The sequence below is a fragment of the Sapajus apella genome, unplaced genomic scaffold (genome assembly GCF_009761245.1).
Source record: "Sapajus apella isolate SASKATOON/1434 unplaced genomic scaffold, GSC_monkey_1.0 scaffold36, whole genome shotgun sequence".
NCBI classification, from domain to species: domain Eukaryota; kingdom Metazoa; phylum Chordata; class Mammalia; order Primates; family Cebidae; genus Sapajus; species Sapajus apella.
Window position 1 is genome coordinate 26138027 of NW_022436976.1, and position 26873 is coordinate 26164899.

General features: G+C 32.6%; 1 protein-coding gene across 2 annotated transcripts in view; it reads right to left on the reverse strand.

Annotated features, from left to right (window-relative positions):
• Positions 1-26873, reverse strand: part of HOOK1 (hook microtubule tethering protein 1) — a 63564-nt gene that overhangs the window by 28305 nt on the left and 8386 nt on the right. For both annotated transcript variants that reach the window (XM_032296841.1, XM_032296842.1), the window contains exons 3-12: positions 21988-22060; positions 18918-18965; positions 17584-17716; positions 15715-15782; positions 14198-14260; positions 13193-13276; positions 10029-10195; positions 5034-5174; positions 3693-3894; positions 3024-3134 (exon numbers count right to left, since the gene is read on the reverse strand). In XM_032296841.1, the coding sequence (XP_032152732.1) occupies positions 3024-3134; positions 3693-3894; positions 5034-5174; positions 10029-10195; positions 13193-13276; positions 14198-14260; positions 15715-15782; positions 17584-17716; positions 18918-18965; positions 21988-22060 (1090 nt within the window). The remainder of the gene's footprint in view (positions 1-3023; positions 3135-3692; positions 3895-5033; positions 5175-10028; positions 10196-13192; positions 13277-14197; positions 14261-15714; positions 15783-17583; positions 17717-18917; positions 18966-21987; positions 22061-26873) is intronic.

Below are 26873 nucleotides of genomic sequence, written 5' to 3' on the forward strand. Positions count from 1 at the left end.
CAACTCTATGGACTCTCACCCTCCCAAGCCTAAACAAGGAAGAAGTCAAAACCCTGAACAGACCAATAACAAGGGCTGAAGTTGAGGCAGCAATTAATAACCTACCAACCAAAAAACAACCAGGTCCAGACAGGTTCACAGCCAAATTCTACCAGACGTACAAAGAGGAGCTGGCACCATTCCTTCTGAAACTATCCCAAACAATACAAAAAGAGGGAATCCTCCCTGACTCATTTTATGAGACCAACATCATTCTGGTACCAAAACCTGGCAGAGACTCAACTAAAAAAGAAACTTTAGGCCAATAACCACGATGAACACAGATGCAAAAATCTTTAATAAGATACTGGCAAACCGATTGCAACAGCACATCAAAAAGCTCATCCATCACGATCAAGTAGGCTTCATCCTAGGGATGCAAGGCTGGATCAACACACACAGCAAGTCTATAAACGCAATTCAACACATAAACAGAACCAAAGACAAAAACCACACGATTATCTCAATAGATGCAGAGAAGCCCTTTGACAAAATTCAACAGACTTTATGCTAAAAACTCTCAATAAACTAGGTATCAACAGAACGAATCTCAAAATAATAAAAGCTATTTACATCAAATCCACAGTCAATATCATACTGAATGGGCAAAAACTGGAGATATTCAGTTTGAAATCTGGCACTAGACAAGGATGCCCTCTCTCACCACTCCTATTCAATATAGTATTGGAAGTTCTAGCCAGAGCAATCAGGCAAGAAAAAGAAATAAAGAGTATTCAATTAGGAAAGGAGGAGGTCAAATTGTCTCTATTTGCAGACGACATGATTGTATATTTGGAAGACCCCATTGTAACAGACTTAAAGAAAGCCAAATCCAGAACAAACTGCCATTCACAATTGCTACAAAGAGAATAAAATACCTAGAAATACAACTAACAAAGGATGTAAAGGGCCTCTTCAAGGAGAACTACAAATCACTGCTCAAGGAAATAAGAGAGGATACAAACAGATGGAAAAACATTCCATGCTCATGGTTAGGACGAATCAATACTGTGAAAATGGCCATAGTGCTCAAAGTAATTTATAGATTCAATGCTATCCTTATCAAGCTACCTATGACATTCTTCACAGACTGGAAAAAAAATACCTTAAACTTCATATGGAACCAAAAGAGAGCCCACACAGCCAAATCAATTCTAAGCAAAAAGAACAAAGCTGGAGGCATCACGCTACCTGACTTCAAACTACACTACAAGGCTACTGCAACCAAAACATGATAGTGGCACCAAAACAGAGATATAGACCAATGGTACAGAACAGGGGCCTCGGAGGCAACACCACACATCTACAATCATCTGATCTTTGACATCCTGACAAAAACAAGCAACAGGGAAAGGATTCCCTGTTTAATAAATGGTGTTGGAAAAACTGGCTAGTCATGTGCAGAGAGCAGACACTGGACCCCTTCCTGACACCTTACACTAAAATTAACTCCAGATGGATTAAAGACTTAAATGTAAGATCTAACAAGATAAAAACCCTAGAAGAAAACCTAGGCAAAACCACCCAAGACATAGGCATAGGCAAGGACTTCATGACTAAAACACCAAAAGCATTGGCAACAAAAGCCAAAATAGACAAATGGGACCTAATCAAACTTCACAGCTTCTGCACAGCAAAATAAACAATCATTAGAGTGAACCAGCAACCAACAGAATGAGAAAAAATTTTTGCAATCTACCCATCTGACAAAGGGCTGATATCCACAATCTACAAAGAACTAAAACAGACTTACAAGAAAAAACAAAAGTGGGCAAAAGATATGAACAGAAACTTTTCAAAAGAAGACATTTATGCAGCCAACAAACACATGAAAAAATGTTCATCATCACCGGTCATTAGAGAAATGCAAATCAAAACCACATTGAGATACCGTCTCACGCCAGTTAGAATGGCGATCATTATAAAATCTGGAGACAACAGATGCTGGAGAGGATGTGGAGAAATAAGAACACTTTTACACTGTTGGTGGGAGTGCAAATTATTTCAACCATCGTGGATGACAGTGTGGCAATTCCTTAACGACCTAGAAATAGAAATTCCATTTGACCCAGCAATCCTATTACTGGGTATATATCCAAAGGATTAGAAATCGTTCTATTATAAAGACAGATGTACACGTATGTGCACTGCAGCACTGTTTACAATAGAAATATCTGGAACCAACCCAAATGCCCATTGATGATAGACTGGACAAGGAAAATGTGTCACATATACCCCATGAAATACAATGCAACCATAAAAAAACAATGAGTTTGTGTCCTTTGTAGGGACATGGATGAATCTGGAAACCATCATTCTCAGCAAACTGACACAAGAACAGAAAATCAAACACCACATGTTCTTACTCATAGGCGGGTGTTTAACAATGAGAACACATGGACGCAGGGAAGGGAGCATCACACACTGGGGTCTGTTGGGGGGGACTAGGGAAGGGACAGCCGGGGGTAGGGAGTTGGGGAGGGGTAACATGGGGAGAAATGCCAGATATAGGTAACGGGGATGGAGGCAGCAAACCACATTGCCATGTATGTACCTATGCAACAATCCAGCATATTCTGCACATGTACCCCAGAACCTAAAGTGCAATAAAATATATACTTAAAAAAAACAACACTGACCTGTATACTTTAAATAAGTGAAATTATGGTATGTAAATTAAATTTTAATAAAGTTGTCACAAAATTATTATCTATCTATGGTCCTTTATCTCAAGCAATTGACAGTCCAGTTAGAAAATATTCATTGAGACTTATGGCCTTGCCTCTAACATTTCATCTACCATTGTGAAGAAAACCAAAAAAATGGAACAAAGAAGCAGGTCATTTTTGCAAGACTATTCTGTGTCAAAAATTTCAATTCGTAGGAAGACAAAGCTGTTAGACATCATCACCACCACAGGAAGAGCAAGGATAGTAAAAATCTAAGACAAAAACATACTCCTTATCAATTATATTTATGTTTACCTCTTTTTCCTTAAGTAAAGCTTCGTGTTTTTCTTCAAGCCGTTTCATTTCAAATGCTAGTGTGTCTGCCCTTTTGGATTCAGAGGAAAGTTTTACATGAAGATCTTGAACCTAATGTCAGAAACAAAAGGAAGAAAGTCCTTATAAACATATAAATGTATAAATGTCAAAAGTCTTTCAGAATTGAGTAAATGAAAAACTGATTAGGAATAAAATATCTATACTAAAATTGCAGTCTAGTTCTAAATATTTGCAGAAAATAACATGTAGATAAGAATTAACCTAAAATTAAAAATATTCAAATAATAATTTAGCCAAAAAAAAATTAAAAGTCAGCCTCCTAATGTTATTTGGTAAATACCAAACAGAATGTTTTAGATTACAGCTCCATTCACTAGGCGTTAACCCTGCTTACCAGAAATACTAATAAACAATAAAATCTCAAAAGAAAAAATAATAGCAGAAGGCAGTAAAAAGGTAAAAGACCCAGATAACTCAAACTCAATTATCAATCCTTGAATTAAAATTAAAGAAAGAAATTCATCAGAATAAGTTCGTAGCTTATTATAAGCAATGCATCTTAATTTCTGTACCATTCTTAAGAAATTAAAAGGAATAACAAAGTTAAACTCTTGCATTTTATCAGTTAAAAATTAAGATGTTTCTTACCTGCCTTTTGTATGTTTCTAATTGTGTACGTGCTGCATTTGCTTTTTTTAATTCTTCTTCTAAGCTGACTGTATTATGCATATACATCATGTTGGTTTCCTGTAAAGTTTTCACCTGCTTGCGAAGGTCATTCAGATCTTGTAGTTTCTGACGATATATCTCAACTGTTGACTCCAGTTTATTTGCTTTATCAGAGGTAGCCCTATAATAATAAAGACTAAGCATTACTGTATAAAAACTAGCATATACTCATAATTTTACTCTTCCTGTAAAATGAATCTTCCAAACTATCACCAAAAAGAAAAAAGAAAAATAAATGAGAGTGACTGAGAAGAGGAAATCGAAGAGGAAAATGTGAGAACTATGGAAACAGACTCTGGCCTAAATCCATCTAAAATTCAACCTTTTTGGTATAAAGCCATCAAAATAAAATGCTTCAAATATGACATACTAAACTATCAAACTGTTTCATACATTAGCACAATGAATTTAAAAATATGATTTTATACATAAAACTAAACTCAGCTGCTCTGCAGCATACAGGTCAACCTTGATTTGTGTATAACATTCAGCATGGTTTTGTTCTTAAGTATTTGACATACTGTATTTAGAAAGTTGATTAAATTAAAAACTTGTCAGGCAAAGCACTTCCCTTTGGAGTTGTGCTTACCTGACTTAAATACATAAATAAACCAACAAACAAATAAACCAAATCACTTCACTATCACAAGCAGGCCCAAATCAATGGTTATACAAATTTTGTTTCAAATGAGTGTTTGGAACTACAAAAAATAACTAATTAAAAATTAACAAAAAATACAAATCATGTGAACAGACTGTTTACTGGGTAACATTTCATAGGAAAAAAAACATAAATGTTATATTGCCAAATGACAATCCACCCTAATAAAAAGTTAGGATTCTTGCCTATATTTGATTTATAGTTAATCAAATGTCAAAATATGGATTGAGAATATATTCCCTTACACAAAAATGTCACAAAATATAATGATAGGTACAAGGAGGTCAAGTGAAATGTATCTATAACTACTCCATTTACAAAATTTAATTAAAGGTCTCATTTGGGGTTTATGGGTTCTAATGTGAAAATGTCCTAATAAGAATTGAGTATGTCCTCATAAGAACTGAGTATTATCCATGAACTGCAAGCCCAAACAACAAACATAAAAGAAGTTAAAAATACCAGCCTGGATTAAAAACTGATCAATACTTGATACACAGGAATAATCCTACGAATCTCTGGTTAAAATATGAAATACTCAAATTGACTAAACAATAATTTAGAAATGGCATAATTATATTTTTTAAGACATGCCATACCTAAGAACATCTATTTCATCTTTCAGGGCTCTTGTTTCTTCTGCAAGACTAGTCAATTCATCATTCCTATGCTGGAATTCGATTAGCTGCTTTTCAAGTTCTTCACAGTGAACACGGTAATCATCTTTTGCAGCTTCAAGCCTTGAACAAAAAAAAAAAGTAAGTATTTATAACCTCCATGATTTGTTTTCCTACCAAAACTTGAGCTTAGAAGAAAATATTAAAATTGTTTAAATTCTATATTCAAGAAAGGACAAACTGAAGGAATAAGATACTTTTCAGCTGTTAATTTTGAAACAGACATGAGAAGTAAACTTAACGTTCGCAATTTTTAGTTTCATTCCTGAAACAATGTACAGCCAGTGCCCGACTTACGACCACGGTCGGGACTGCGGACCGGTCGTAACACGATTTGCTCGTAAGTTGAGTAGGCTATATGTACAGTTGAAATGGTGCACGCGGAGATGGTGGTGCTGCCGGAAGCTGCTCCGCACTGTTGTACGCCCAGCTGGGCAACATTTGCGCTGCCAGACGTGGAGCAGTCGTGGCTAGCGATTGTGGTCATAAAGTCGAATGGTCATAAGTTGCATAGGTGGTAAGTCGATCAATACCTGTATTTAGTTATACCTAGTTCTAGCAAATTTTAATTTCAAAAGATGAGAAATATCTTGTGCATTTTAAAATACACATTGCATGTAAGGTGGTAAAATATGAACTGTATAGATTGTGATAAAGACAAATTTAGAAGCTCTAGAGCAACAACAAAAGCAAAAACTAAAATAAGAATACAGCAATTAAAATCAAATATTAAAAAATTATTTGATTAACCCAAAAGAATGCATGACAGATAAAAAGAATACAAGAACAAATGGGACAAATAACAAATAGCAAATTAATAGATCTAAATACAACCACATCAATAATCGTAATAAAAGATAAATCAATAAAACACAAGGTAGAGACTATCAGAGAGAATAAAAAAGCAAAGTTCAAGAATATGCTAATTATGAAACATTGTACTATAAAGACAGAGAAAAGTAAAGATGAAAAGTAAAATGTCATGCAAGAAGCAAGCAAAGAAAACTGGGTGATTACATTTATTTCAAATAAAGTAAGTTTTAAGACAAAAAGTACTACCAAAAATAAAGAGATATTTCATAATTTTAAAAGGGTTAATTCAGTAGAAAGACATATCATAAATGTATACACACCTAAAAACCAAGTTTTTTTTAAAATGCCAGCAGCAAAAACTGTTTAAACCAAAATTAGAAATCCACGAATCCATAATCATTGCTGAAAATTTTAACACATCTCCCAATAAATGATAAAACTAAATTATCAGTAAAAATACAGGAGAGATCTGAATGATATTATTAACCAGCTTGATATAACTGACAATTATAGAACATTTAAGCCTAAATTTACAGGGTTCACATTTTTTCAAATGTATATAGAACATTCAACACGATAAAATACATGATGATAAATAAAATACGTATCAATAAATGTCAAAAGTTTGAAATCTCATGGAACATGTTCTCTAGTAATAAAGGTTAATTAAATTAGAACTCAGTCACAATACGAAATCTAGAAAAGCTTTAAATAGATAATTAACACATTTCTTAATAACATCTGAGTGAAGAAAAAAATCGCAATGAAATTTAGAAAATGTTTCAAACTAAACAATAACAAAAAGACAAGGAATCAAATATGGGGGACAACACTAAACCAGTGTCTCTCAGTTTTAAAGGTTTATGTTAGAAAGAAAGAAAGGCTTAAAATCAATGATAAGTTTCAACTTTAAGAGGCTAGAAGAAGAAGAGAAACTTAAATCCAAAGTAAGTATAAAAAAAGAAATCTAAAACTAATAATATAGAAAGCCAATAAAGGGTATTTGAAAAGATTAAGAAAACTGATGAACCTCTAGCAAGAGTGATCAAGAAAAATGAAAGAAAACCCAAGCAATATTAGGAATGTCAAAGGGTATATCATCACATCTGCCATAGTCAGTATAAGGATAAGAAGGGAATATTACGAACAACTTCATGTCAATAAATTCAACAACTTAAATAAACATATACACTGAATTTTAAGGATAGGAAGAGAGTATCATGAACAACTTCATGTCGATAAATTCAATAACTTAAATAAACATATACACTGAAAAATACAACTTACCAAACTGACACAAGATGAAATAGGAAATCTGAAAAGCCCTATGACCATTAAAGAAATAATTTGTCAGTAAAAACCCACTCGCAAAGAAAACCATAGGCCCAAACTGATTAACTGTATCAAATATTTAAGAAAGAAATAACATTTTTACATAAACTCCTTCAGAAAATAGAGGAAGAGAGAATATGCCTGCTATTCTATGAGACTAGCAGAACTCTGATAACAAATCCTGAACAAAACATTACAAGAGACAAAATTCAAACCAATATCTATTATAAAGACAGTTATAAAAATTCTTTCAAATTATTAACAAACTGAATCTAGTCATATATATATATATAGGATAATAAAATATGAACAAAGTGGTTTATCTCCAGATTGTAGGTTTTTAACATTTAAAAATGAATCACTATATTAAAGGAATGAAAAAGAAAAACTACACCATCTCTTCAAGATGCAGAAAAATCATGTGACAAAAATCAACACCCAATCATGATTAAAAACAACAACAACAACAACAACAACAAACAACTTTTAGCAAGCTGGAAACAGAATTTCCTCAATCTGACAAAAAGCACAAAGAAAGACTCTACTGCTAGCATTACACTTGATGGCTCCTAATTGCACATGATCCCCCTAAGACCAGGAACAAAGCAATGATGGCTGTTCTTGCAACAAAGCAAGGAAAATAAACACAAGACAGAAATAATGAAAGGAAGATGTACAGCTCTATTAACAGATGGATGACTGTAGAATCCATAGCCTCTGTTCCTCTAAAACTCATGTTGAAACCTAATTCCCATTCTGGTGGTATTAAGAAGTAAGGCCTTTTGGGAAGTGACTAAATTATGAGGGCTCTGAACTCATGAATGTGGCTAGTGCTCTTATAAAAGCCATTAAAGGGACCTAAAGATGCAGCAAGAGGAAGCGATCTTGGAAGTAGAGAGCAATCCCTCAGACAGACATTGAATTTACCAGTGCCTTGATTTTGGAGTTCCCAGTCTTCAGAACAGTGAGTGGTAGATTTCTATTGTTTATAAATTACTCTGTCTAAAGTATTTTGTTGAAGCAGCAGGAATGAACTAAAGATTTTTTTTTTTAATGTAAACACACTACTAGCTAAATAAGTGAATCAAGAAACTGCAAGATATATGTTTCAATATATTTAAGATATGTTTCAAGATATAAGATTGAAGTTTCAATACATAATTGTACATCTATCTACATATTAGCAGCAAATTTTCATAATTCTGAAATTGCATTTACAATAGCATCAAAAACATAAAATACTTGCGTGTAAAGGTTGTTAATAGAAACTGACTAGCTGATTCTCAATTTTATAGTAAAATGCTAAACACTTAGAATAGCCAAAACAAATTTTGAAAAGAAAGAACAAAATTGGAATACTTACACTACTAGATCTCAAAAGTTATACTCTAAAACTACAATAAGATAGTGTCATATAGGCATGAAGAAATTTACTAACAGAAATGAAATGAGAGTCCAGAAAAAGCTTCCAATTTTAATGGTTATATCATTTTTCACAATAATGTGAAAATAATGTGGTTTAAAAGAGAATGTCCTCATTCTTAGGAAATATGCACTGAAATATACTGGGGTAAAGAGACATGTGTCCAACTTACTCTCAAATAGCTGAGAAAAAAGTATGCAAATTATGACTATATACAGAGACTGCTAAAGCAAATGGAGAGACTGTAAAATAATTGTTGAATCTGAGTAAAAGGAATAAACAAGTTTCTTGTAGTATTCCTGTAACTTTTTGTTGTTGTTGTTAAATTTTGTTTTTATTTCCATTTAAGGCAAATACATATTTTATACACACACACACACACACACACATACATACACACATGCATATATTATATATTAATATATCAAAATAATATAGTAATATATCAATATAATACATTAACATATATTAGTAATTTATATATTAATATATTGATATATCAATATATTATATGTTAATATGTTATATATATTATATATGTATGGAACTACCTTGGCCATCATTATGTTGATAAATTCTTTTTCCCTTAAAGTAACAAGAAAACGTGGGCCAAAAACTTTTGCTTTTGGAATTTGTTGTAGAAAAATAATCTCTCCTTCACTTCTTTTTTTTTTATTGTACTTTGGGCTCTGGGGTACATGTGCACATCCTGCATCCTGCAGGATTGTTGCATAGGTACATACATGGCATGGTGGTTTGCTGTCTCCATCCCCCACCATGTCCCCAGCAGTAACTTTGTGAGTTTGAAGTTATATCAAAAATAAGATAAAAAATATATGCATAGTACAATTAGAGTGCCTGTCCTCAAGGTCTTCTAGTTTAAGGCTCAGTGGTAAGCACACAAAAGATAATCAATTTTTGTTAAAGGTTAAGTATTCATGACTTTATTAAAGAAATATACAAGTTAAAATGAAAAGCATCTACTTAGCTTATGATTTATATTTTTTCCATTTATTATAGGGTTACCTATCTTATGTGAGAAACTCCCCATTCTTCCCAGGTTTCAGCAATCACTCCCTGTAACTCTTATTGGCTTTCCTATGCCCTTGATTTGGTCCTTAATGCACATTTAAATTGTTTTGTTTTTATGTATATCTCCCACTTCCTAACTGGATCATAAGCCCTGTGAGAGCAGGAACCACTTATACCATTTGGTATTTTCAGGAGCTTAGAGCTTAATCAGTATCCTAAAAATGCTTAACAATGCTTAATAATTAGTTGTTGATATTGTAATTTTTTGCTACTAGTATAATAGAACTCCATAAAATGATTTCTATTAAAAATGCTACCTGAAGTTTTCTTCCTGTAATTGTTCTAGTTGTAACTGTGCATGAAAATACTTTTTTGCAACCACTGTGCTTGGATCATCAAAAGAGCCATCCAACTGGTCAAGTTTTTCATTCATCATCTCATTTTCAGAAACTAGTGAATTCTTTTCATCTTGCAGTGAAGTCACCTAAGAAACAAATACACATACATAAGCACCAGCAGAAAAAACAAACAAAAACTCTTAATAAAGTCTGGAGTTCTGAATTCTAAATCTGACTAAGCCGTTAATTAGCTTGGTCTGTCATACTAGATGAGTTCTAAAGATCCTTCTGAATATAGAATTCAGAGTCTAGGAGATTAAAGTCAAACAAAAGAAATCAAATCAATACACATATGGAGAAAATAGAGTAAATATATCTTTAAAATGCCATGCCTGCCTTTGTTTGGGGAAGAAAATATATAAGTCTCTAAAATTTGATGCACAAATGAAACTTCAAAAAATTAATTTGTCCCCCCTTTTAGGTATAAACTAATTTTTAGAATGCTGTTACCTACTTAGCCAAAATATACACAAATATGTTCAAAGTTATCATGATAGGTTCAGATTATAAAATTATTAGTCACACAACACATATTCAAGAAATAAGCACATTTGGTTAATGAATCAATAACAAAAAGCTGTTTTCATTTGCACATTGAAACTGCTTATGATTTAAAATGGATAAAAACATCTTAGTATAGAACCACATCAACATCAGTACCTGGAGAAATTTTTTTGTATTCATACTTTTAAAACACGCATGATTTTCTCTCCTGGTTCTACTTCTTTTCCATTTAAAAACACCTTTAAAAATGTATAGCTAAGGCTGTGTCTTTTCGTAAGAACAGAAGTTTTACATATGATTAAGAATTAGTTTGAAAAACCTATTCTGATTTCCAATATATTACTGGACAAGTTTGCTATCCATATTTTCAAAACATGTAATTCAACCCAGTTATGTAAATATGACTACATGTTGACACAAAGAACTAATAGGAAATTAACATCAAGTGACTGCCCTGAACACAGTACTCAGGCAAGTTACAAACACTGTCTTCTAAATGAAAAATAGGAAGTCTGGGAAACTGTCCCTGGGCAGACAATACAAAGAAATAACTTTCTGTTCCCAAATTCAATGCATGCACCCATGCCTATTATGTAAGCTGTTTAGTGACTACTATTACCTGTCATGCATAATAATTCTAAGTGATTCAGATACAAAAAAGAATAAGAGTTTCTGCCCTTAAGACCCTTAGGGTAGAAACATAAACAATTATGTAAAATATGTTGAAAGTGCTTTGATAGAAGCACATTATAGGGTAAAGGTAGGGCACAAAGAAAGGAATATCTCATTCTAGCTTGAGTGTAGGGGCTATTATAAAATGATTGACAGAGGAGAAACAACACCCTCAGTCATCAAAACAGGGTAGGACTCCTCTAAAAAGAAACAGGACCAAGGGCAAATTTTAGTTTTTAACATCTGGTGAATAACCAATCGTGTTCCTATCCATATGCTTCCGCATGGCTCCAGAGCCATCTCTGGTACAGACATGAGCAAGGGGGATGCAAGACAGGGACATCCCTTGTTCCCACCCTAGAAGCAGGACTTGGAGCATGGGGTGGGGGTTCAAGGCAACTCCTTCAACAAGCTCTCATGGCAATAAGTTCAATCTGCACCTGCCTCTGTCTCTCTCTCTTTAGAATTTCTGCACTTTTCACCTAAAACCAGATCACATACCCTTCATTTTTTGTTACTAACACATAAATCTTTTAATGTAGAATTTTGTGTTCTTTATTGAATAAGAATTTCTCAGAAAACTGTACCTAGATCCTACAAGAGAATGGTAATAGCTCAACAGCTCAATCTTATATTCTTCCTATGAAGTACTTTACAGGGTGAATATTATCCTATTTAAAAATAACACATTTCAGGTACTTTGCATGTGTTTAAAAGTGTATGTTACAATGTGTAGTTAGGAAAGTTGCAAAGGAGAACAGAATAAATTTCCCCTACCTGAGATGCTTACTTCATTCAAGTACAGACGACTGGTTTTTACAGAGGAAATTAGAAGATCTAAATTCTAGTGCTCCCACTGCCCTAAGTGGCTAGTCATCCTAACCAAGTCTTTACCTTTTCCCTATTTGCAAACTCTTGAGGGTTAGAAGCATTATACAGCCCTGTCATTTTAGATATTTACTTCCTCTAGCAAGGCTATTGCTACCACACCTTTGCTCCTTGCCCTTACACTTTTCAGAGAATCAACTACATATTTAGCTCATTATTTAAACAACAAAAAAAGTCATTTACATATAGCATATTATGAAGGTACACTTAACCTTCTGTATACCTTTTTCTAGACTTACTGCATAATATACACATTTGGATTTTGATGTAATGGTAACAACATATGCAAACAATATACATAACACTTCTGTGCCAGGCTCTAAGCGCTCATGATCCCAGTGACCACTCTGGGTGGTACATGCTATCATCATTCCATTTCTCAAAAGAGAAAACTGAAGTACAGAGTAACTGCAATGTGCTTGAGAGCATATAACCAACTAGTAACATGACCAGGTTCTGAATGTAGGTAGCCTGGTTTGAAAATCTACCCTCTTAACCACTAATTATTGTTGCTCATGCCAAGTTCATTTTAAAATACATGTGCATATGAACCCAAGATTATATACATACATGTTCATATATGCATACATGTTAGCAAAAACTTGGCATGAGAGACTACATACATACATATAAACATATGCTTGAATTTTTTTTGGGGGGGAGTGTCAGGTACCACTTAATGCTTCCATAAATTCCCTCTATTTAATATTTACATACACAATATGGAGGAAAAATGTTAATTTTCCCATTTTACAAAAATGAAAACTGAGTCTTTATCTAAATAGTTGAAATTCTACAATTAGTAATTTTGTCAAAGAAAGTTAAGCCAGCAAATTTCAACTATCAGAGAAAAAATATTTATGAAATTAATGCTTGAATATTTAAGCCTGTAAGAAATCCTTTTAATATTCCCTCCATGAAGTGAAACCTAATTTACAAAACATACCACCAGCTAAAGAATTACAATAAAAAACCTATGCAAACTTTAAGTTTTCCTCAGCTCAGGGTTTTTCCCATACCTGCATATCCAATTCTTCACATCTTTGCCTCAGCTCTTCCTTTTCTGCTAGTGCTTCCCGAAGTTCTTCCAAGGCTCTTTTAAGCTAAAATATAAAGTGTCCCAAATCTTAGTAAATTGCATTTGGACACAAATAGAAAAATATACTCTTCTCTTAACACACATATACACTGATAGGGGAAATAATTTTTTAAATTTACCTATTAACAAATGAGTCTTAATTTGTTCTCTTTGTGTGAATTATATTTACATGGCCTCATTTACATTGAAGGCTATGGTCCCACAGAGGCAATTTTATGTTAATCCCTGTAAAATATTTTTACAAGTATTAGAGGAGGCATTGTTTAGTTTTATTACAGAAAAAAAGTTTAGAAAAAAACACAGCACATTTGCATTTAAATAAATTATTTCTTTAAACATGCCCTCTTGAACTACTTCTTGAGATGACTGGTTACACTCATAAAAACAGAAATGTCTAAAAATATAACAGAAAAAATACTTAATGCATTTGCCTCTCCTCTTATCATTTACCCTATAACCCAGATAGGGTTATAAATGGGAGAAGAGTGTCCTTTCCCCCTGTAATACAGTCCTAAAAAAGAACCAGGGAAAGGAGTCTTGAGTATAGGGCCTTTGTGCTGTTTCTTCAATATCAAGTGAGAGAATAGCAACAGGGAAAAAAATTACATTCTTAGGTACATTAAAACTTAGCAGAGTTTCTTTTTAATTGTCCTCTATTTCGCTGTATAGCCATACAGCATGGGCCAAATACACATTACGCGTGTCAGAAGGAATGTTCAATGTCACTCAACTCTTTCAACATGATCACAAAAATTTCTGGAGACCAATACCACTTCCATTCAACTGGGATGTTACAGAAGAATAAACTTAATTTCATGGAAGAAAATATCCTTGTATATGCTCTCTTTGTAAGCTTTATGAGAGTAATTGGCAAAAAAAAAATAACATTGCTTTCAACATTTTTCTTCCATACTAAAATACTCACCTGTTGCTCCAATTCTCCAACAGCATCATTTGCAGGAGAGCTCAATACTTCTTTACTCATCAACTAGGAAATTAAAATAGTAAAATTAAGTATAATAATGTGATATTTATGAAGTCAAATACGTTTTCTTGAAAGGACAGTAAAATGGTTTATATTTGGCTTTTCCTTGTTTGAGGGTCCTTAGAACACTATTCAAATAAAAACTTTACTAGAGGTTTAATTTAATAACACAAATTGAAGCGTATTAGTGAGGACCCTATAAGTGAACTGTGCTTTAAATACATATATTCAAAATACTTGTGTACTCAAAAATTTCAATACAAGTTCTAAAAGACATATTACTGATGAAGAGTGAACATATTAAATAATTTTTAAGTGATTCATACACATTATAACTTACTACTTTTTAAATGCAGCCTTTTTGAGAAGTCATTTTAAAAGCAGGAATTACAATTATATGAAAAAAAAGATGCTGTGAAATAACTCTTTGAGATGAAAGGCAGATTTATTTATGTATAGGGATGCTCTGAATCCAAACCAACAAGGTAAACTCAGGGAATACAGACTATCAACATCCTGTATGATGTTGCCCTCCAAGTCATGTCCCTTCCAAAAGCTGCTTTTCCTAAGGTTACCTCTGCACTTCACCTCAGCCTTAGGCTGATATTAAGAATCAACACGGCACCACATTTAATTCTTAATCTTTCCTGGCTCCACTTAGATAATCAGACTAGCTTTAATCCAACTTAACCTGGCTCTGAAGCCTAAGTACCACTATATTTGCTCACAGATCTAACATTTTGAAAATGCATATGGTGAAAATGAAAATTTCAAGAAAGATTGTTATAACTGGCTGAAAGAAAAGAAAAATGAAAAATTCCTGTCTGGTCAGAGACTGTTTATCCTGCATTTCCTGCTTAGTTGAATTTATTTAAAGGAAGGGTGCCAATCCTCTGGGCCACAGACCGGTACCAGTTTGTGGCCTGCTAAAAAGGGGGCTGCGCTGAAGGAGGTGAGCAGCAGGCAAGAGAGCATTATCACCTGGACTCCACCTCCTGTCAAATCAGCGGCAGCATTAGATTCTCATAGGAGCACAAACACTACTGTGAACACTTCTTATGAGAATCTAATGTCTGATTATCTAAGGTGGAACAGTTTTATCCTAAAACCATTTCTCCCCACTACCCCCGGTCTGTGAAAAAATCGTCTTCCACAAAACTGGTCCCTGGTGCCGAAAAGGTTGGGGACCACTGATTTAAAGGAACTTCACAATACTAATTTATTAACCAGCTTTTAAAATGAAGAGGCACTAAAATTGAGCTTAAAGGCCTTTTTTTTTAAATTGCATAAAGATCTTTTAAAATATTCTTTTTCGGGAAAAAAGGAAGACCCACTAGCTAAGGGCCAGTAGGCCCACAATAAAGAGCAAGTTCATTAAAAGAAAACCATAAAGTATGGAAAGTTTTACATAATTTAGTTTAGGATTTTTATATTCATAGGAACATGATATAATTTACCTCTTGAATAGCAGTCATGACCACATGTTGAACGGACTCTTCCAGTGTCATTATATTTTGAATATGTTCTGTGATTTAAAAAAAAATCAAATCTGAAAAAAAATCTATTCTTTACACATGGTACCTTGGCCATCAAATTAAGAGAATATAAAAATTCATTTACCCACAGATAATCCTTTATGTAAATACATTATTTGTCCACAAGTATGTCTTCCTTCCTCACCAAGATAAGCTGAGTAATGTTAACCAAATGAGTGTATTCTTTTAGGATTGAGATTGTTGCAGTATCTTGAAATCATTTTGAAAATCAATTCACATGGCAAAAGTACAAACGTGTGAAAGCTTTTATAAAGTTACGTATATAGGAATAGAATTCCTTTTAAAAATGGGACAAAATTGTTCAATAATGCTTAGAAGTAAATTATGGAAATATTACATATAATATTAAAATTTGTAAGATACAACAAAATAATCATTTTGAGGCAAAATCAGCACTTAACATGTCTATTACAGCTTAGAATAGGAACAGTTGATTAATTCACAAGAAAAACGAATGAGATAAGAGAGGACAACAAAATTAAACAGCAAAACAAAATAGAATCAAAGCTGAAAGTTTGCTCTTTGAAAAAGATAATAAAACCTTCAAACCTGGTAAGATTAATTAAGCAAAAGTAAGTTACAAATAACCAGTAATTAAAATATTAACAAAGCATTAATCAATGAAAAAATAAAAAGAATCACAATTACAACAAAAAATTACTAGATTTATAAATAAATTGCTATTTGTCAATTTATGATTAAATATTTAGATAAGTGCTAACCTTCTAAGAGCAAATGTCCCTGCTTTTATGAAAAACCCATTATACAGATCTTTAATATTATGTATAAGTGAGAAATAAAAGCCTATAGAGAAATACTGGCTTGTCCTAGAAAAAAAGCTTCTAGTAAACAGTAGAGATGGCTAATAAAAATTCTCTGACACCCAGTCGCTGTCCTTTCATAATTGATAAACTACAATTAATTTCATGTATTTTATTTTTCTCCTTTCAGAGTTTGTTATCAAATTTATCCCAACTTATATCCTTTCTTCATTAGTTAGACAATGTTGAATGTTTCCAAGGCCTTGGCTGGAAGTATTTTGCATTTTGCAAACTTAAGCACTCAACATTATTCTTTCATAAAGGTGGTGTACTAAGAACAATTTTGGATGAATCACATAAAAAGAAAAATCAGCATCAAAAGTCTAACCACCCAGACAGATTCAAGCCCTCAATGGAAGGAGGTCTGGGCCTGTTCATTTCATCATTTATCATTACATGCAATCACATATGATCCTTTTGTACTCAGCAAAGTATGGATCACTGTGTTTAGATATACCAATGCAATGCACCAATTCCATTTATATCATTAGACTACTTATCTGGAGCATATATTGGACAGATATGTTTCTAAAAAGAGAAGACGATTAGCTTAAGAAACCTGAATTCTAAATTAGTAACTGAATATTTATTTATGAAAACTGAATCCACATAAGGTTCTTACATGTAAAATAGACATAATGCATCAGATGAATAAGTACAATTTTTACTGACTAGCCACTAAATCTTACTGTACTGGATATGTTAAACTACTTAAACTAAAATATGTTTAATTTAGCCACTGAATATGAATATCAAAATCCAGGTACAAATAGGACACTCAAGGTATGCCACTTTTCAATAACAGAGTTGGGCTAGAATTCAGATCTTCTGGTTTACCTCTCAGGGTGCTTTCTGCCAAGCTTTATTACTACATTTTAATGCTAGCTTGTATAGCAATGTAGATTGTTTCTAGAAAGTAGAAATCTTCAAATGATTGAAATTCACTTACCTTGCTTCTTTTCACAGTTGATCGCACAACCTAAAATAAGCTGGAGCAACCTCCCAAGCTCCACTGGATCTGAACATTCGGTTATTTGGTTTAAATCAGGTATAAGTGCTTCTGAAATCTGCTGCCCCAAAAACTACAATATTAAAATAAATTAGATCACTCATTTATGTTGGCTACAAAGAATTTGCTAAATTTAATATTATTACAGTTAAAACATAGATTCATGAAACAACTCAGATAAAATAACAAATGACAATCAATAATTATTGATTAAAACCAGTTAGCAATGTTCAGGCAACATCCCAAAATTTCTGAGTAACCAACCAAAAGCACTATATTTCCTTTTGGTTTCACACCACATATCCTTTGATTCCACTGTTAGAGAGAAGAATTTAATTTAAAAAGCACTTGGCCTAGTCTACTATGATAAAACTTATGCCTGTCCATTAAATAATAAGCTTATGTTAAGCCAAAGAATATTCAGAATATTTTGATATATAATCAATTAACAGAGAAATGCAATGGAAACCACTGCACTTTTACAAATGAACAACAAATCTAATGAATTAATTTTTTTCCTGGTCTTATCTTTCTTTTTTATTTTTTAGCTGATTAAAAAGGTTCTTGACATTACAACAGCTTCAAAATCAGTTTTAGGTATTTAATAAATTGAAAAATTTGGAGAGTATTAAAACATTTTTGGAAGAAATTACAAATTTAATTGTGTGACGACTTTAAAAAAAATAGAAACAAAAATTCTTTAATAGAAAAGTCATTCAAAAGCTGCCAATCATTAAGCAATAAATTCTCTTATATCAAAAACCCTACTAGAGAACTTGTTATGATACTGAATAAGAAAAAACAAACTACTTGATTAATGTACTATCTAGGATGACTTTATAATAATACTTTCACTTCTCATTTTTTCCAATTTACGAGTATGAGCATAATGTCAGTTATGTCTTTGTTATTGTTTACACTGGGAAGAAATGTCAAAATAATGCTTTAAATAGAAAATTTAATTAATTATAAAGTCTACTTCATAGTATTGGACAAAATCAAATCATATTAAAGATAAAGGTAATTCTACCTTAAAATAATCAGTTTAGAGAGTATCAATACCTAAGCAATGTTATCTCACAAATCAATATATCTAAGCTTAACCTTGCTTATTTTCACAAATAAGTGTCCTATAAAAATGGCAATAAAACATTTTCCAATTATGACTTATAGTCCAATAAAATATTATAAACAAAAAACCAAGTGATTTTTCAATCTCAAAGTAATTATCATATAGCATTTTTCATTTAAACAAAGTCAGATGTTTTTCATACCTCATAATAGCTCATAATTCCTTGAAGGACCTTCTTTAAATTACTAGCCTAATGTGAAAAAAAAGAGAGACTCTTATTTTAGATTAATAATGAAAGAAAAGTTATACCACCATGAAAGACAATAAAAACTTTCCCCTAAATAAAAAGGACAACAAAAACATTATAATAGAGGTCTAGAAATACAAACACATGATACTTTTTAACCATCAGAGCTTTAATCAGTAGTTAGTTAAGTAGGGTGATTATATTTAAAGTGGGCCACAATGAACTCAAGGGCCCACTTTAAAAATGTATATATGGGCATGTCCACCTTCAGTCATGAGCAAATTAACTGGGTTTTGATTTTCTCTCCTGTCACTAATAACTAGAAAACAAGACAAAATACATTAAACAATTGTTTTCAAGCTTTAGACAAGTAGTACAGAACTCTGCTTTCTGAAGGAAGGAAAACAAACAGAAAATGAGCCCTATACAAGTTAGTATAAGCTTTCTGTCTTAAGGCAATTTTCAGACTATGGCAGAGGGAGGTGAAAACCAAACCAAGCCTGATATTTTCAATGACTGAAGAGATAGACATCAGAAGTTCAGGAAGGCCTGGGCAGTTCGAATTTGCAGGGCAGACAAATGCAAAGATGGGAGCTATGGAAAGAGTGAGCTCTGGAGATTTGTGTAAAATGGCTCCTTTGACTCTTTGGCTAAATACCAGCTTGTATGTGAATGGGTCAAACTCAATTTTCTTTCCAAAGAAATAACAATCCAGGGAACTATAAGCCGAACCATTCCCAAAGACTATACAAGCCAAAAAATTTTTGAAATTCTTACTAGCCAGAATGAAAACGCTATGGTACAGTACATGCACAAAGCATTCACTAAAGACTCCATAAAGGTCACAGCTTAGTAATGGGTCTAACTTAGTCCTAAAGGAAAGAGTATTTCAGATATGTCCCCTACCACAGCCAAAAACAGGCTTTAAAGGATCAAACTGATTCCAAGTACTTAAACTACTTGCAAGAACAAAATATAGCACTCCTCAAAAGAATATACTTAAAAATCAATACTCAATAATAAATTTCATAATGTCTAGCATCCAATTAAAAAATTACTACACATATGAAGAAGCAGGAAAATGGGGACCAAAATTAGAAGAAAACTCAGTCAATACATATAGGTTCAGAAATGAAAGATAAGAGAATTGGGAGACAATGTTAAAACTTCTAGTTTAAAGGCGTTCACGGATTTGAACAAAAACATGGACATAAGAAATAGGTTTTTTCAAAATAAAGAATCAAATAGAGTGTCAAACTGGATAAAAATGTAAGACCCAACTACTGGGTGCCTACATGAAACACTTTCAATGTAAAGACATAGGCAGATTAAAAGAATGAAAAAATAAATACTAATGAAAAATATAATCATAAAAATCTGTAGTGGCTATATTAATATCATACAAATTTTATTTCAAATCAAGGAATATTACCAGGGATAAAGAAAAGCATTTCATAATAAGTGAATTCATTCAAGAAATATGGTGTGTAATAAACTTAATAACAGAAATTCAAAATACACGAAGTAAAAAGCGAAAAAAAAAAAAAAGAAATGCAAAGGAGAAATCAACAATGTCGAAATTGTCATTAGAGATTTAAGGACTCTCTACAGAGTTTGTACAATACTATACACATAGTATAATCATAGTATAATAAGACAGAATATCATTAAAGATGTAAAAAAATACCACTATCAACAAATTTGACAAAATCTATATTTATATAACAACTGTAGAATGCATGCTGTTTTCATGTACACATGGAACATTCACCAAGACAGACCATATGTTCAGTTATAAAATGAGACTCAGTAAATGTAAAATAATTTCTCAATGAAGAGTATGTTCCCAATAAATAAAAGAAAGGCAATTGGAAAAGCCTCAAATATTTTGAATTTAAATTACCGACTTATAATTTACTCATAGATCCAAGGAGAAAACACAAGGGAAATTACCAAATATTTTGAACTGAATGAAAATAAAATCACAGTATATCAAAATATATGGGATGAGGCTAAGATGGTGCTTAATATTAGGGGGGAAGAAGGTCTAAAGTTAATTATTTAAGCTTCCACCTTAAGAAGCAAGAAAAAGAACAGAATAAATGAAAGGAAATAACAAAATCAGAGAGAAAAATCAATGGAGTAGAAAATGTAAACTAATTCTTTAAAAAATAAATAAGTAAAATTGAAAAACATCTAGCCAGACTTATCAAAGAAAATAAATTCAAAAGACACAAATTACCAATAGCAGGAAAAGAAAAGGAAACATCATTAAAGATCAGTTATTAGCATATTATTAGCACAGTAATTCAGTTAAGAACTGTATATCATCAAATCATACAACCTATATGAAACAAATGTCCTAGAAGACATAACAAAACTAACTGAAAAACAGAAAATCAGTTTGGCAGTTTCTTATAAGGTTAAGCACATACTTACACAAGTTAGCAATTCCACCCAGAAATTCACCCAAGAGAATTAAATATGCAACTATGCAAAAATTCATGTATGAATGTTTATAGCTACTGTATTCACAATAGTCAAAAATAATAAAAATTCAAACATCCATCAACAAGTGAATGGCTAAACAAACCATAATATACCAGTCTAATGAAATACTACTTAGCAAAAAAAGAACTACTAATGCAGGCAACATGGATGAGACTCAAAAATTAAACTGAGTGAATGAAGTTAGACAAAAGAGTACACATTATATGATTCAATTTACACATAATTCCAGAAATGAACTCTCCATAGTGACATTAGACAGATCTATGGCTACGTAGGGCCAGAATGATGGTAGGGATTAACTGAAAATGGGCCTGAAGTGAATATTTTTGGTTAGTGGGAATATTTTCTATTTCATTATGATGGTAGTTACATGAAAGAATACATGTTTTAAAATTCAAACTGTACACAATAAACAGTCCTATATGTTAATTTGAAAAAAAAGATTTGCATGAGCTTAGTGCTAATTTTAGAACCACTGTTTGAATCAAGTACTTCTCCCATTCATTCTGCATACCTTCATTCTCCAGTTGTCCCCAACATCCTCTTTAATTCGGCTTAACCAAGATTCATTGAACCAAGCTACATCACTGAAAGAACAACAAGTAAAATACTAAAGATGAAAATGTTTTTATTACATAAAAAACATAAATAGAGCCAACAGAGAAAGTTACTTTATGTCTTAAAGCCTATCCTTAATAACAATACTTAATATTACTTATATAGTAATAATTTATCATATTAAGTTATTTAAGTCATTCACACCTTCAATTTAACAAATATTTACTAAATATTTAATAGTAGGCACCCTGCTACCAGAAAACGTAAAAGTCTCAACTCTGAATAGGTGAAAAACCAATATTATAATGAGTGTCTACTCTGTATCAAGCACTGTGCTTGATGTTTTTCCAAGTTATTTCATTTAAATATCATGGTAACTTGGCAAAGACTCCATTATTATATCCAGTCTTACTATTCAGGGAATTGAGGACGAGAGAGTCTAAGTAATTTGCCCTGAGTCATACTATTAACAGTACATGGCAAAGCCCAAAATAAATCTGTTCGATTGAGTAGAATTAAGCAGAATAAGTTTAAATGAGAAGTCTACAAAGACAAGTTTAGTTTTAATGAAAAGCAAAGTCCTATATTGATACTGGTATGGCCAAGACAAAGAACTGCTATGCTAAATTTTAGTGTATTTAATAAGGATTTGAAGAACAACATTTGACTATATATAGTGAACTACGCTAATAGACTATTTTCTAAACAAATATCTAGATGCTTTATCTGAGTAAGGAATTGAACAAGATTAATATGATAATAATTTACCATTTTGGCACTTAGAAAAGTAGCTAATAAAGAAGAAAAATAAAAAGCACAAATAATTACACTCAAAGGAGAATGTGATAAATGTTCTAAGGGTAAAACAACTTCAAAATCACAGAATGTTAGTGCTGGAAGAGGTCTTAAAGGTCTCATCTAAATTCTTACTTTACAGGTATGCCAACTAAAACAGGGGAAAAATTAAAGAGCTTCTTTTCCAAGGTTATAACTTGAAATAAAGAATCCAAAACTGAAACTAGAACACAGTGCCTAGCTTTTTAGAAATCTTTCTGCTCATATGTTCTAAAAACAGAAAACACTTCTGGCTATGATAACCAAAAAAAATGGCTTCACCATTTTCAATTCATTTATTTGGAATTTGTAATCATTTTATTTTTTTATTCATGATGAACACATAATAATTGTATATAACCATTTTCTTTTGAGCAGATTAATGTTAATTGTGCTCAACTTTTCCCCAGATGCTAAGGCTGCAAATACCAAAACAATGTATCTAAACTTAAATGCTATACTGCCAACCAGGTATTTACTTGAAATGATTGAATGAATTGAGTTAATGAGTCAAAACTGTCCAATTCACTTTCTTTTTATATCAGATTAATAAAAAGTCCTAACCAAAAGAAGTATGCCAGGTGTGATGGTTAATGTTATGTGTCAACTTAGCTAGCCCACAGTAACCAGATATTTGGTAAAATCCATCTGGATGTTGCTGGGAAGGTATTTTCTAGATGAGATTAACATTTTAATCAGTAGACTTTGAATAAAGCAAACCACCCTCCATTATGTGGGTGGGTCTCATCCAATCAGTTGAAGGCCTTAGGAAAAAGGCTGACCCCCAACAAAGAAAGAGCAAATTGTCCCAGCAGATGGCCTTCCAAATTTAGCTGCTCTTCTTTGAGTCTCTAGCCTGCTGGCCTACCCTGCAGAGTTTAGACTTGTCATCTCCCACAAATCACGAGCCATCTCCTTTAAAAAAATTGGTGTGTGCACATGTGTATATTCAGGCACAGATTATACACACACTGACCTTCTATTGGTTCTTTTTCTCTGGAGCCCCTTGACTACTACCCCAGTCTTCTAACTGACCCTAAAAAGATCCAAGTATATGATTCTATGCTATAATTATCTTTAGAAATTGGATCTAGATATAATCGATTTTTCTCTAGTTTTTCCAAGATAATTCCTTTTGTCTTTACATTTCTCATCTTCCCTTCTACCTCAAATCAGCTTTAGCCCAGAGAAATACTTTCTTAGTAAAAATATATCTCCTATTTTCCTATACACAAATTCACCCTTCTCAAACAATTATAATGGCAGCCAACCTTTTCTACTATTAATCTTGATCTCCAACCTCAGAAATCACAGGACATCTTTTTTTTTCTTTTGTGTCGCAACCTCATATAGAGTCTTGGTCCCCAATAATTAGCTCCTTTTCTTATATTTCCCAGAACTTCAATAACACTCAAGGGATATCAAATAAGAAATGGGACACAGGACTAACGAACCAAAATATGGTCCAATTATTTTCTAATAAAACTAAATAAGAATTACTATGTTTTAACTCTATCCAAGGTATTTATCTACAACAATTTTACCAACTGAATTCAGGCAGTAAGTAATACCTACTAGTTACTACAAACAATATTATTGTGTCACTTCAATGTACACCCAGAGCCTATTCTTCTTGAAATATCCAAAAATCTTCTCTATTAATCAATCAAACTGCGATCTATATTTTCAACAGTTGCGTATAAAGTACAGAGAGATGTCCATATAAGTATGTCTATGGATAGATGTCCACAGATAGATGTCCGTACTTATATGGACATTTTACTAATATTCCAAAGTAAAAACTTATAGAGATATCTATCTATACTTTATACACAACTGACTTTCATTTTATTAATACTCCAAAGTAAAAATCTATTGGAATGGTTTCAATACATTTCAATGATTACAGCTGGTTGAGAGCACTGAACTTGGAGTAAGACCAAACTGATGCAAATCCTAGCTTTGCTATTTATTCATTATTTAACTTCAGAAAGCAATTTCAACTTCTTATACCTCTGTCCTCTTCTATAAATTCAAGGTAAAAATAACACCTACTTCACTAGACTAGTAAAATTTAAATGAAATAATGTCAAATGAGGTCTACAATGATGCCTTTATTTAGTAAATACTCAGATGTTGGCTATCATGGTTTATATGTTAAATGATCAAATATCTGCTAAACAAATAAACAAATAAATGCATGATGGTTAAGGTCTCTGACTATCCTACATTTTCTGTCTCATTCTTCTCCCTCTTACAAAAAAAAAGTTTAGTCAAAGACAATAGGAACAGAGAGGTTAACTGGTGCTTAAAGTGACAAGGCTAAGCCTTTCTTTTAAAGATATGGCATGAACAATTTATAGTTGTTCTGGGATGAATCCTACCTTCAAAAAAAAAAAAATGTTTAGGTCCTAACCCCTGTGAACATGACCTTGTTTGAGATAAGGTCTCCAAGTACATAATAAAGGTAAGATCAGGTCATAATGAATTAGGATGGGCCCTTATCCAATATACCTGGTACCCTTAAAAGAAAAGAGACACAGACAGGTAAGACGGTCATGTGAAGACAGAGTGGAGATACACTGCCACAAACCAAAGAATGCTTGAAGCTACCAGAAGTTAGAAAAGGCAAGAGAGAATCATCTCCCAGAAGCTTTGGAGGGAGCATGGCCCAGAAAATAGCTTGATTTAGAACTTCTAGCTTCCAGAGCTGTGAGAGAATTAATTTTTCTATTTTAAGCCACTTGGTCTGTGGCACTTTGGTATAGTAGCCCTAGGAAATTAATACAGTTGTCCAGTTTTCTTCCCATGTGTTTTTAAAATAACTGAAGCTTCCAAATGCATTTGAAAAGAGAGTTACATGTTACATATTCAAAGTGAAGAGAATGATTAAGGAACTGTAGAAGCCTAGCATAACTCCATGACTCTTCATGTCTAAGTTAAATAGTTTAGATACCACTTTTTAAAGATATTACTATTTGGAAAAATATCTGCCTAAAGTAAACAGAAAAGAACTATGGGTTAAATTCTGCTACTTCCTTAAAAAGCAGAATTTGTCGTCCTACCTTCAGTAACAATTTTGATGTGATCTGATGTCAGCCACAATAGCCATAAATGCAATATGTTCAAAATAGTAACATATTTAAAGTGCTTTGAAATGTTTCAAGACATATGGTAAAATTAATCCTTTTAATTGGAATAAGATATACTGGTCCAAGCCAGGGACAAAATGTATGCTTTATGTCTCACTATCCAGATCCAGACTTGTGAAAAGTTCTAAAACTGGAAAGGAGTTTAAAAATAAAAATAAATACAAAGTAGCCCCTGGATGATAAGGAGGCTCAGGCACCTAAGAACATGTAAAATTGAGTAAATGAAGCAAAGAGAGAAGGAGAGAGAAAGAGGTACTTAGAGTTAATTTTAGGTCATTGGCCATTTGTTTAATTAAGACAGGGAATTTCCGATTGGCTATTTTATTTTTCCTGCAGAAAAGCTCTTAGAAGACTATAACAGACACAAGAAAGAAGAAATAAAGAAAATGCAGAGAGAGGGAAGATCAGCATTAACAGCATAATCCAACAGACTGTGGAAAAATGAGTTGGTGGAAAGTATATAGTTTAGCTGACTCTATCTACTGACTCTACTCTAAACATCAGGTCCAGTGCTAGAGTATAGGAGGTTAAAGAGCTTTGTGCATCACATCATGGTAAAAACAGGTCTCTATTCTGGCATAAAGCTACTAAAGCCCACCAAAACATATAGAAAGGACAACTCTGAATGGAACTGTTGAAATGAGTGAATGCATACCAGACTTACATTAATACCAACCACAATGTTGATACATCCACACCAATACTTACAACATAGCATGATGAGAAGAAGGCAAGGCATAAATTCTAGTGACAAAAAACATTGATGACTTTCTCAAATCATCAAAAAAGAACTATGTCCAGAAGGCTTGGTTCTGATTAATTAAATAATTTTAAGATCAACTAAGATATAAATAAA